Source organism: Pangasianodon hypophthalmus, chromosome 16 (genome assembly GCF_027358585.1).
Source record: "Pangasianodon hypophthalmus isolate fPanHyp1 chromosome 16, fPanHyp1.pri, whole genome shotgun sequence".
NCBI lineage: Eukaryota > Metazoa > Chordata > Actinopteri > Siluriformes > Pangasiidae > Pangasianodon > Pangasianodon hypophthalmus.
Window position 1 is genome coordinate 10,292,926 of NC_069725.1, and position 12,521 is coordinate 10,305,446.

General features: G+C 38.4%; 1 protein-coding gene across 5 annotated transcripts in view; it reads left to right on the plus strand.

The window, feature by feature from the left end:
* The window catches only part of pax7b (paired box 7b), a 48,711-nt gene that overhangs the window by 21,927 nt on the left and 14,263 nt on the right, over positions 1-12,521 (plus strand). For all 5 annotated transcript variants that reach the window (XM_034312039.2, XM_034312038.2, XM_034312037.2 and 2 more), the window contains 2 exons: positions 5,678-5,843; positions 5,928-6,124. In XM_034312039.2, the coding sequence (XP_034167930.1) occupies positions 5,678-5,843; positions 5,928-6,124 (363 nt within the window). The remainder of the gene's footprint in view (positions 1-5,677; positions 5,844-5,927; positions 6,125-12,521) is intronic.

Genomic DNA, 12,521 nt, shown 5'->3' on the forward strand with positions numbered 1-12,521 from the left:
GAGGGGGATGAAACGAGAAGGAGTGCATTCCTGATGGATTTCTCACTCCAGCTCTTGGCTGAGATTGTTTCTTCCCACCACTTTCAAGCCCACCGCTGCTCCTTATAAAATTTGCTGCATATCAGAGTGGATCCCTTGTGCTCTCCTGGGAAGTCCTTCTACACCAGCAACATTTATCAATCAAGAGCTTGTGGAAAAAAAAAGAAAAGGGCAAACATGGCAGCTTACCTCAGCTGTGTGATTTCTTTGACACCTCTACAGTTCTGCATTGTACCGAAACAGCACTGTTTTTAGTTACAGCATGCAACCTACCACAGTTTATAATTAAAGATGACAAATTTATTAGATGGTACACTGTTTCCTATAATGTGCTAGACCATGATGTTAAAGGGATTTTATTTCATGGTATGTGATGTTGAGCATGTAGGAAAAGAACTGTCGTGATTATCACATACCGCAATTAAACTGCAGCTGTCCCTTTCGATCATTTGCCTCTTTTATTTCTCAAACAAAATTAGATTCCAACCCACTTTCTTTCTCCTTATAATCAGGAATTTCCTGCCTCTTTACCTCTCTCACATACAGTAGAATAACAATTAAGTACATTGTTTACATTTCTGGAGATGAAGTGTACCAACTTTGATTTGAAGTGAATTATAGAATATTGGATATATACAATTTTATTCACTCAAGGTGTCATACTTTATAACAAACAATACTGAAATATTCCTTTCTAGTGTTTCTAGTATCTGGAAAGAAATAGTTCTTTCTAGTGTTTTCCAGTGTTTCTGGTGGCATAGTGCTAGGATTCACATTTAATTAAAATAAAATTCAGATACAGATAGAGGCACTGCATTACACCCCTATAATATACAGTATATGCCTCATATTTGAATCACAAGATTTAATAATAAGAGTTGGGAGTTGATTTGTTTACCAGACAAAGATCCAGTTGGCATGATTACAGACCCTGCTGATCTCCCTGCCAAATTTGGCCCAAATTTCCTGTCACTGAAAAGCTATCCAAGAAGCATGTGGTCCTTTTGTGTTTTTATGGTAACTGATGCAAATTAGACAAGTGGGCAAATATTAGTGCTAACAACTTGCCTTTAGTGTTCTGTCTAAATAATATCATATGGAAAATGATGATTTAATCATAATTATCAGCTTTGTTTAATAGCTGTCCTACAATGCTGGAGAATTAACAAAATGTCCACAATAGTATCTTTAAAAAAAACAAAAACAGTGATTAAGCAGTGATTCTCTGAGTGTGTGTGTGTGTGCTTATGAGTTGGGTTTTTGGCTGGAACACACTCAGATGGAGATGCCAGGCTTCTAGAATCACTCCTTTTGTAGTGGGGAAGGTGTCTGACCCTCTTGGCTTTTGGCAGACCCCGTGGCCTGAATGTCAACCCACTTGAGCACAGCTGCGCTGACACAGTATCCAGATGTCAGAGGGAGCGAGACAGCGGGAGAAGGTTGGAAGGGAGGGGGTGTAGCCTACAAAAAAGACAGACAGACATGGTGTAGTGATAGAGTGAGGGGGTAGTGTTTTGGCAGTGTTTTGACCTCTAGCTCAAGTTTTCATCTCTTATCTTGTGTTCATCACCAGCCACTGTCACTGAGTCATTCTTCTTTCTCATGATATAGCTGATTTACAGCCCCAAAGGACAAATGATAGGAAGTGATCCATATTTGACTAACCACAGGATTTTGGGTCTTATGACATGGCTACCTGTCTTTCTCCTCACTGCTCTAAAAACATCACTACACAACTACCACCAGATGGAGATTTAAGCTAACATCCATCTGTAGTGACTGAAGTCATTCTCCAGTCAGTCTGTGGATTAAAAAAAATTCTCATCCGCAATACTGATAAATAAAGTTGTCAGTAGTCATACTTGAATAAACTACTGAATAATGTCCCAAACAAAATATGAGAAAAGTATCATATGAAAATAAAACTGAGTACAAGTTTTAAAATATTTAATATTATGCATGCTTAAGTATCAAAAAACTACTTGGGTATCAAAAATGTAGTAGGATCTATATTTTTGATACCCAAGTAGTTTTTTAATAGTCAAATACTTTTCTCATCTATCTGTATATGTAAATATTAAATGTTCCATTTATTTCAGAAATGGGAAGAGAGATTGACAGACTAAAAATAATAGTAGTATCTATTTGAACAGCTTTCTTACCACAGTGATCTTTGGTATTTCCTTGGTATTTTCCTAAAAAAATCTGTAATGTGCCATTAGTGAATGAGTTGGCTTTTTGAATCAGCACTTTCAGGTAAACATTTAGATTATCTGTAAAGAAATAATAGTCAAAAGTGTGTGTTGTGGTTTTTAATATTAAAATGTTACATTTGCAATATGCAGTGTCTGGTGAAATGTTTCAGAGAAGTAAAATTGACAGAAAAAATTATACTCAAGTAAAGTAGAAAACATATTTAAATACAGTAAGAAATTGTATGTTGAATATCACTACATTCATAGAAAGAAGCCAAAGAGAGAAAGCAAGGCAGCTCTAAACATAAAAATGCTTTGAATCTTTTGGCATAGTATGCTGTAATCTATGGCAACTACTTAATCTATGGTTGCTTGTACCACATGCCTCTCTTTCAAGAAGCATGCTTGGTTTTTCCTATATTGCATTATGCTAAATAGAAGTTTTATTTAGAAAAATTGCATGAGTAGTAGATGTTAGTCACTCCATATGCTCTACAGAGACAGACGCAGGGCTGTTTTCACTTCTGCTGTCTGTTCTGACACTCTTTGATCCACTCCGGATACAAGACATCCAGGTCATGAGTGTAAGCTCCTGTGTTGGGGAATTATATCACACGAGCCACAATTGGTCCCAGGAAAATCTGGAGCCAATAGACCTGTGCTTAATCCTAACAAGTCATGGTGAATGGGAACATCCTTTAAAGGAAAGCCTTAAATAAATGGCAGAGTTGGACTCCCTGTGTGCGTGTGTGTGTGTGTGTGTGTGTGTGTATGTTTGCACAATAAATCATTATTCAGTCCGCCTGTAAAATAAGAGTACAGTATAATTAGGCATGTAGAAGATGACTCTGGAGAGGGGTTTGTTTTTAATCAGACTCTATCACAGTGTGACGTCAGGACCTTGTATAGTCATATCTTCCCTTTCTCTACCATTCACTCAGCACTGACCAGGCCAGCAGCACTCCAGTCCACTACATGCAGACACTGAGAGATTGATGTGGACCTTTTCTACGCCTCTCAACCACCGCTATGTTCTTTTTGGCTGTGAAATTCAATCACGTTAGCTAGGCTTTACTCCTCACTGCCCACCTCCCACTTCCCCCAACTCATGCTGCAGTGCCATAGCAATCCTAGAAAGTCATGTAGACCCCTAGCCACTGGCTTGTGAGTGAGATGGAGAGAAGAATTGATAGGAAGACCTGGCTGATTGATACAGGATGAGAGTGGATGGTGCTATCCTGGGGCCAGCGTACCTCAGCTGGCTTTGGCTGCCATCTCTGATATAGAAATGCACAGAACAATCACATTTGTCTTCCATTTACCTTCCTTCTTTTTGTCTTTCCACTCACTCGGCTCTGCTCAGCCAAATGAATGGAGGTATATTGAATTTTTCCACTTATACTCTCTCAATAGTCACTGACGACAGATAACAGGTCCTTCAGCTCCAATCAGAGCTGTATCCCTTCATAAATGTCCTGCTTCACACCTCCCTTTTGCTCTTAGGGAAATTCTGAGAAATATGAAATGACTCTTGAGCTCAGGCCTCCTTCTTAGCCATGCCAAGCACGACGTGCTCCTTCTCTGAGGAGAGGGGGAATTAGAGACAGCAAAAGAGAGAAAATCCCTGCTCAAGGTGCCTTTGTCACCAGGGTCCAGAATGGAGCATTCATTCGACTTCCGTCAAGCTTCTTTTGAGGTGCTGGGGCAGTCATTCTAGCTTCTTATACAGAGATATGTACATCCTAATGCCCTGGGCCCTCTCCTCAGTATCACAAAGATCCCTCCGTACCAGCACATGTATAGTAAATGAAACCTGAGTAAGTGGGAGTGGTAGCTCTGCATAAAGGGTTTTGGGGAAAGCAGTATAACGAGATACTGGATGATCACTAACATTTTCCCCCATGATTTGTTCAGTTGCATTTAAGTTTACAGAACAGTAACTACCTAGTAATTAATGAATAAATATGAAGTGATTACATGCAATTTTTGGTACATGTTGGACATTCAAGTTTGCACAGAAGGACAATTACTCACACTTCATTTAGTAAAATACTTGGTGCATACCTTGCAAGCTGAAAATGTGACTATATGGTATCTAATGTGAAAAAGCACCAACCTTTAATGAATATTTGTTACCTGTATTTACCTTCACTTTTCTGTCAGATATATAGATGTTTAAAGATGCAGTTTGCTTGTGATTGGCACTATGATGTTAACATTAACTGCTGAATTGTACCTGGTATTTTTTCCCATTAGTTAATATGTACTTACATATTCAACGTTTAAAGTGATTAGATTAGAAAATAGATATTAATAATTATGTACTTTAAAATCCAATATGCAAGGTATGTACCAGCAATTATTTATAATCAACATACTTTATTAATTAGTAGACACATATTATTGTGAAAATTGAAAGGTTAGAAATTCTTTTGATGTCCAGACTGTGGTGTGGTCAAGGTATTTAGGTTGATAATTCCTAAGCACACATAATAACCATTGATTAGTTCCCTGGTGGGTTAATAACACTAATTTATGCCTCTGGAGTTGGGTGTTTCTAGGATTTAGTCTCATGCTTGTTATAGATCAATCATCCTGTATGTCCACCCAGTGGTTCAGTTTAAACCTGTAACTGGAAAGAACACAAAGAATCTGATTTTGGTTTTAAATTTAACAAAGAGTAAAGATTTGTAGTTTATTGGAAAATCCATTTTTATGTCTTGGTACTTCAGAAATGCTCCAGTTGATTTTAATACATCATCATTTATGCTTTCTCTCTTTTTACCTTAAAAACAAAAATATATTACTACAAAGAGTGCACCAACAAAAATACACTTGAACATAATGCTTTTTTGCATACAAAGCTTCAAGAGGAGCCAAACAGGCTGCGAGGAACAGATAAAGAGTGTGTGCACATACAGTATATCTGCTCGAGCTCCTTGATCAATGTCCTGGCTGAAAGCATCATTCTGAAGGAGCTGTTTAAAAAGGACACCCACTCTTTGTGTCCGATTCATCGGGAGGCTATTGTCCCCCTCTTTCAACACCATTCACAATGGCCGAGCACATTTGAAAAACAACAGTAGATTAACTGCGCTGCCAGTGTATTAAAGTCTGAAGAATGGCCCCTCAAAGGCAATGTCATTCACTCTTTTGCATACACAGGGGCAGGGCCTTGTCCCCCTTGCCACAGACAGATTATTAGCAGCGCTCTATTTTTAAATTCCCATCATGACCCACTGAAGCTGTGAATTTGTGTTAAATTTTTTGGACTCTTTATTTAAACACTGGTTACTTTTCCTGTCATCTACAAATACACTTTTTTCTGTGCAACCAAAAACACAAATAATAAAAGAGGTGACTTAATTTTAAAATGTTGGTTTATGAGTATAGTGCTATTTATGTTTGACTCAGGTCTTATTCTCGTTATTCTTATTTTGCAGGTCTGGTTTAGCAATAGGCGAGCCAGATGGCGCAAACAAGCCGGAGCCAATCAGCTTGCTGCATTCAACCACCTGTTACCAGGAGGTTTTCCAGCAACAGGCATGCCCACTCTGCCCACTTACCAGCTCCCTGAACCCAGCTACTCTGCTACCACATTATCACAGGGTACGTCTCCAAAATCAACCCCTTAATGTGAGGCTGGCATGATCTATGCAAGGAAGATGCTAATGATAACAATGTTTTCTGCAGATGGCAGTAGCACAGTGCACCGGCCGCAGCCTTTGCCCCCCTCCACCATGCATCAGGGCAGCCTCTCCAGTGACAGCAGCTCCGCCTATGGCCTCTCGTCCAATCGGCACAGCTTTTCCAGCTACACTGACACTTTCATGAGCCAGTCAGCATCCAGCAACCCCATGAACCCAGTCAACAATGGCCTCTCTCCACAGGTTAGTAAGGGTCATTGACCAAAGTGTGTAAATATTCCTCTCTATAGACAGACGTCAAGGAGTTTCTCAAGTGGAATTACGAGAGCTCTGAGATGATAAAAGAGAGTGCGCTTTGTATGCTGCCGTGTCTGTGCTGTGATTAAATGCGTCTCTTGGGTGTGAAAGAGATTCTTTCTAAAGAAGTAGTGTTTAGATAGGAAAAGATTTTCCCTTGTGTCTTCCCATCTAGGTGTTTTGAAGATAAGATTTTTGTTATTAATTCTCTTCTATTTTACATGTTCTCATAATTAAAAAAGCAATAATAGTTCGCTTTGAAAGACTTTAGAGCTTGAATTTGAAACAATAGTGGATACCCTGCAGAGAACAAATCCGCTGCTGCATAATGAAAGCAGGGGAAAGAACAGCGCCATGGCTCACGGAGAAAAGGAATAATCGCTCCAAACTAATTAGCCTATTCATCTAATTGTATGCAAGTAATTTTCCGGAGTTAATATATGTTTAAGAAAGTCAAGATGCTTTAATTAAGTGTAACAAACAAATCAGTGTGGCTGAGATGAGGGCAGGCCTCTATGCTGCTTGTGCAGGGTTTTTCTGGAGTGTTTGTCTCTTTATATGCGTGAAGCCAGTACATTCAGTAGATTTAATACTATTTTATTCTGAATAGCAGGATGCAATATCTGATGTCTGCTTTGTGATCATTTGTGTGGTTTTGCATGACAGGATTTTTCATGTACTCTGCTTTGTGTCCTATTTCTGCCATGAACAATATGTGTTTGAAAGAAGCTCTCTGATTGTGGTTAATTCCTCAGTAATCAAAAATGGCTGATATTGATGCTAATCACTAGTAAAAAGTAAATTATATACAATTACACACCAGCACTGGGCAGTTCTGCCCACTATGAGCAGCAAGAGCTGACTAACAAGCATAAAATAAGATTGAAATGGTGTATAAGGAACTGAAAATGAAATTCAATGCCTTATTTGTCTGCAATTACCCCCTCATTCACACACATTTTAATGCCACTTGCTGCCACCACACCATCAAGATTCATCTCAAAGCAGATTGGAAAGTGATATTACTTTTTTTTTTTCCTTTGTTGTTTTACATTATGGATTACCATGTCTTGTTCATGGTTTCTATGGACATTTTTTAATTAAAAAAAATTGCCCTTGGAATGTTTTTTTTTTCGCTGTGAATTTATATTCTACAGTCCATCTTGTAAGTTTTTACAAGAGAAAATAAATTATAAATTCGGCAGCTGAAATTATTGAATCAATATTTTGTCACTGCACTAAATATAACATTGTATACTATTTAATATTTTCACTACTGAAATCAAATCTAATCCTTATTTAAATCTAATCCTTATCACTAAAATTGTGATAAATGTGATGGTGAAAATAAGTAGTCTTGCTCGCCCTCTTTGAGTTTGAATTTGAGTATGCTTGAGGTTTGTCTCACTTCCGTCTCTATGCTGTGAATGTTGCCTCCCTCCGCTTTTTTACCTTTTCACCCTCTTGCACATGGCACATGTGGCAAGTCCATCAGGCCCTTATTGTGAGAAAAATTATGTCCTTTTTGACAGGAGTATCATAGTTCAGCCAACCATCACAATGGGAGTCAATGGCCATAAGAGACCCAGCAGTGCTCCCCAACACCAAAACACCTCTTCTCTTTTTAGCTATACAGAGTACACATTGCTTTTTATATGTTCTGTTATTCTACATCACCTCTTTCTGTTCTATTTTCAGCAACATAATTTTAGTCACTAATTCAATCATAGAGTGGAACTCAATCATTGCAGTGTGACTTAGTTTAGATTTAGTAAAACAAACGGATGATTGGCCAGCATTCATTTGACATAAATTATTATTGTTGTTATTATTTTATCAACATAAACATAGAGAAAAACTATCTGGATTTTCACAAAATATAATAAAGCAAAATTGTGGTTTGTTTGAATCCTAATTTGCAAATTGTTGGCTTCTAAGCAAATATTGCAGTATTGATATATTGTACAGCCCTAATAAGTCAAACGCAACTATAATAAGCCTAATAAGCAGTGAAAACTTTAATATTTATATTTAAATATTGATTATTAATATTAAATAAATAGATACAAATTAATAAATTACTTGCATTATACAAAGAGAAGCTTTAGCAGTGATTTTTGGGATTTACAGATAAATTAAAGGAAAATGAATAGTGTCTTTCAATAAACATACAACTATGAAGTCTCTTAGTAAAGTCTTGGGCTTCACTGAGATGCCAGAACAGCTTCAATGCACCTTGGCATCTCTGGAACTGCACTAGAGGGATGGACAGCAAGTCTTCCTTCCCTAAGGTGTTTTGATGATGGTGGTGGAGAGTGCTGTGAAATCTTCCATAGGTGTGCAATTGGCTCGAGATTCAGTGAGCCCTTGTGTCCTGTGAATGGGGGTGGGGTCATCCTGGAAGAGACCACTCCCATGAGAATAGAATTGGTTCATTATAGGATAAAGGTGATCAGTCAGAATAACTTTGTAGTGATTTGCAGTGACTTTTGCCTCTAAGGAGACAAGAAGACCCAAACCATGCCAGCAAAATGCCCCCTTACATAACAGAGACACCAGACCCACCTTTACTGTTCCCTTGATTTTTGCCACACGTATACTTACCCACCTTTCAAGAATATGGTAAAGGATGACTCATCTAATCATCACCTTTCCCTCATCTCTGTAGACAACTGAAGAACAGTTGCTCTGTTGTTCTTCTTTACATATCACACTAATGCACAAGCATCATGGTTGTTGAATATGCGCTTTCATCAAACTTTCAGCTCTATTTACTAGTAGATGTCATTTTATTCACTGTTCATACCGAGGCATTCGCCACTTGAGCTTTCTTTGTGATTGAAGTGCCTGCCACAATATTGAACCCACTTTCAAAGTCACGTAAATCTTTATGTCTTGCTATCTTGATCCAAAATTGAGGTCACCTGGGCACACTCGGATTTATACATACCACAGAGGATGTTAGCTGTTTAATTGTCACGTACACTATGCACTCATTATATTTCTTCACTCACTTATTCAAGCTTCTCATTTAAATTGTCACCAGTTTGTATAAACCTTAAAATAAGCCAGAGAACCTTATTTTATTTCTTTATTGTTTGTTTGTTTATTCTTTGCAATATCTCAATACATTAGTCCTTTCATCACATTGTACCCTAATGAGTTATTCTTGTCAAAGTAACAAAAAATGGCCCACTGATTTTCCTTAACATGTCTCGTCTTGGGAAGAGAAATGGTAATGACACATCTGAATGAGACTTTAATGCATTAAACACTTCTCTTGACTCATGCTATTAAGTAGTTGACATCCTCATTTCTGTGGCTGCTGGAAGAGAGGAAGTGCCTTGTTCAGAAGTTCTTGCCACAGAGAAAGTCCATGCTGAAACGCAGATGGGCGACACTCTCTCATTGAGGTGCAGACAGACCACTTTGTTAGCGGGGTGGAATGGAGGGAAACGCCTGCTCCATGGTAAAGAGGTGGCGGTTTGCCAGGCTGTAACCTAATCCTACTGGGCTCACTACACCAACAGGTGCATGCTATCGACTCACACATAGCACTTAGCCTTTGCCAAGTATGCACTTTCTCACTGCATTTCTGAAAAACATGGTACAACCCACACACTTTTATTGCTCTTAATATTTTCAGCCATATTGCCACAGTATTGTTTTAAGTTCAATCTCCAGACTAGAACTGACTGCTTCTGTCTTCCTAGAAGACACAGAGACTGCCTTGTTACTTATGGTTATGGTCTTGTTAATAATATTTATGTTTTTACTTTGGACCCTCTCTGATAGGAACCACTGTTGTTGGGTTCTAATCTTTAATCTTTAACCTCTAACCCAGTTACCCTTTGAACTGAATTTTTTTTTCTAAAAGTGCAGAAATGATTAGAAGTTCAGGGTTTGGTGTGATATAATGTGTATAAAGTGTGAAATAAATGCTGCAAGTCATCCACTTTTTATGCAATTAAACCTCTTGCTCTCAGAAACATTTATATCCACCATACAGAAAGCAACCTGTCACAGAAAAAAAATGAATAAACATACATATAGACTTGCAGTAGATGTGGTGGAAGAGAATGTAATTTTGCAGTAGGAAGATTTGTGTTTTGGAATGAAGGAACTCTGGCTAGCATTTGATGTTGGGAAGGGAGAGTGCCTAGGCTGGGTTTCAGCGCTGGGGGATCAGAGGCAGAGCAGCGTTCACCCGCGCTCCCTTTGATCTGTATCCCCAGGCCTCGGCGCCTGAGCCGCACACACACTAGCCCAGGCCTCTCCAGTGATTCCTAACAACTGTCAGCTAGAGATAAGGGAGGGGGGACTCAAACCTCGCTCGCCTCTCCCATTAGCACCGCTGCCACTTTAAACTGGATGAATTATATTTAAGAAGCCCGCACAGGGGTTGCCAAAAAGGAAACTGTTATGTGGTGGGGGTTGGGGTGTAGGGAGAGAAAGAAATATGATTGAGTTTTGTCCGCTCCTGTTGTAGCATCGTTCTTTCTGATGAGACATTGTGCACCTGCATGCCAGTGGGTGAGTTTGTCTCCAGTTGGTGGTGTATTAAACTTCTCACCAGGAAGCTGTCACTGTTTTCCATCAACAAACCAAAAGGTGTAATACATGCACATATTTACATCATTCTCATAGTCTTAGAGCAAGGGAGGAAAATGCTCATTAATTAAAACTCATCTTAAATATGTATGCTGTTTCAATTTGGCAAGAATTAAAAAGTAAGCAGCTTTAAAAAAAAATTACGGAGATGAGACCTGCTTGGAAGCTGCCAAAAAAAAAAAAAAAATCAGGGAATTTAAATCATGCCCACTGGCGGAATGTTTTCTGCACAAATTTATTCCCTCCCTCTCCCTCACACACTCTTTCTCTATATGTCTTTACTCGGACTGAGTGGATTTGTAGCATCCATGCTCATATTAATCACAGGTAGTAGGATTCTCAGGTCACACAGACTGACTCCCTATGTTCCTGTCCCATACCAGTGGGATTTTAATGACACTGTGGACTGTGCGGGTGTACGAGGTTTAAAGGGTTTATTTATGTCTAAATTACTGCAGTAATTGATCGTTCTGTTGTAGCTATAGAATGAAGGCTATATCAATATATTATGCATAGTGTGCGGACAGGCATAGTAAGCATTCTCATGAGCATTCTCCCCATGTATTAATAACTCCTTTTTCTTGTTAAATAGGCTAACAAATCTAATGAAGACAATTGCATGTGATGGCATGTCTCCTTTGTGTCTAGTGATGTATTTTGTAGTGAAATTATTATATCCTGCAACATCACCTTCTTTCTCTTTCTCTCTTCAAACCTCTTCACAGTATTTCCAGTTTTTTTAAAATGCTACTTCAGTGGTCTGTCCTCTGGCCTCCTTCTCTACTCGCCCTCTCATTGTCCTCAGCTCCCTCTCTCTCCATCTCTTCCCGGAGAGAGTATATTATTCCCCATGCATAGATGAAAGGCCACGGCAGACAATAAAACCACTATTTAAATTCAAGAGTGTTTGTGTGGGTGAGAGATATTTCCTGCAGAAAGTGAGCTGTTGCATCCTGATAAATAAGAAATATATGGGAATGCAATTTATATTTATCACATACAAGTGGCCAATAGAAATTTCACATAATCCTACAAGATGCATATTACACATCACATGCATTAGAAAGTAGCTATGAGATTCAAAGCTATTGCCTATTAAAAGGCACAAGATCATCATTACTATTGTCTTCCTGAATGGTTACCTACATATCAATGCATTCAGTGCATTTCCCATGACTTGCATTTTATAAATGTCTAAAGTTATTGAGTTATATAAGTAATATATAGTTATATGGCTATATAGGATACTATAATGGTGCTCTATATTGATTCCTCCTCCTAGATTTCATCTATGGCCCTTTCATGCTAATTACAGAAGCTCAGTAAATATTTTAATGTATCTCCAGGTAATGTAATGATATCATGTGTTAGTAATGTCAAGAATGTAATGTTAAAAATATGAATGCATTTATCATCATTGCAGAAATACAGTGAGATTCAGTGCATTCTGTAACTAATATTAAGAATATTGTATGGTTGTTTGTTAGGGTAGTTTGCGGGGTCACTGTATCTGAACAGTAGGAAAGCACTTAGAACAATTATGGACGTGAACATGTCACCATGTGGAAGGTTGGTTCAGTGTGCATGCTATGTGTTAGTTCCAGATACCATCCTGACAGGCGTGAATCTGTGATTATTATTACAACCTTACAAACCACTAACTTTCCACTACAGTCTTCTGCTGTTCTTTATGTCAGTCTTGTTGACTGGATTTAGATGGTTTATTGTATCA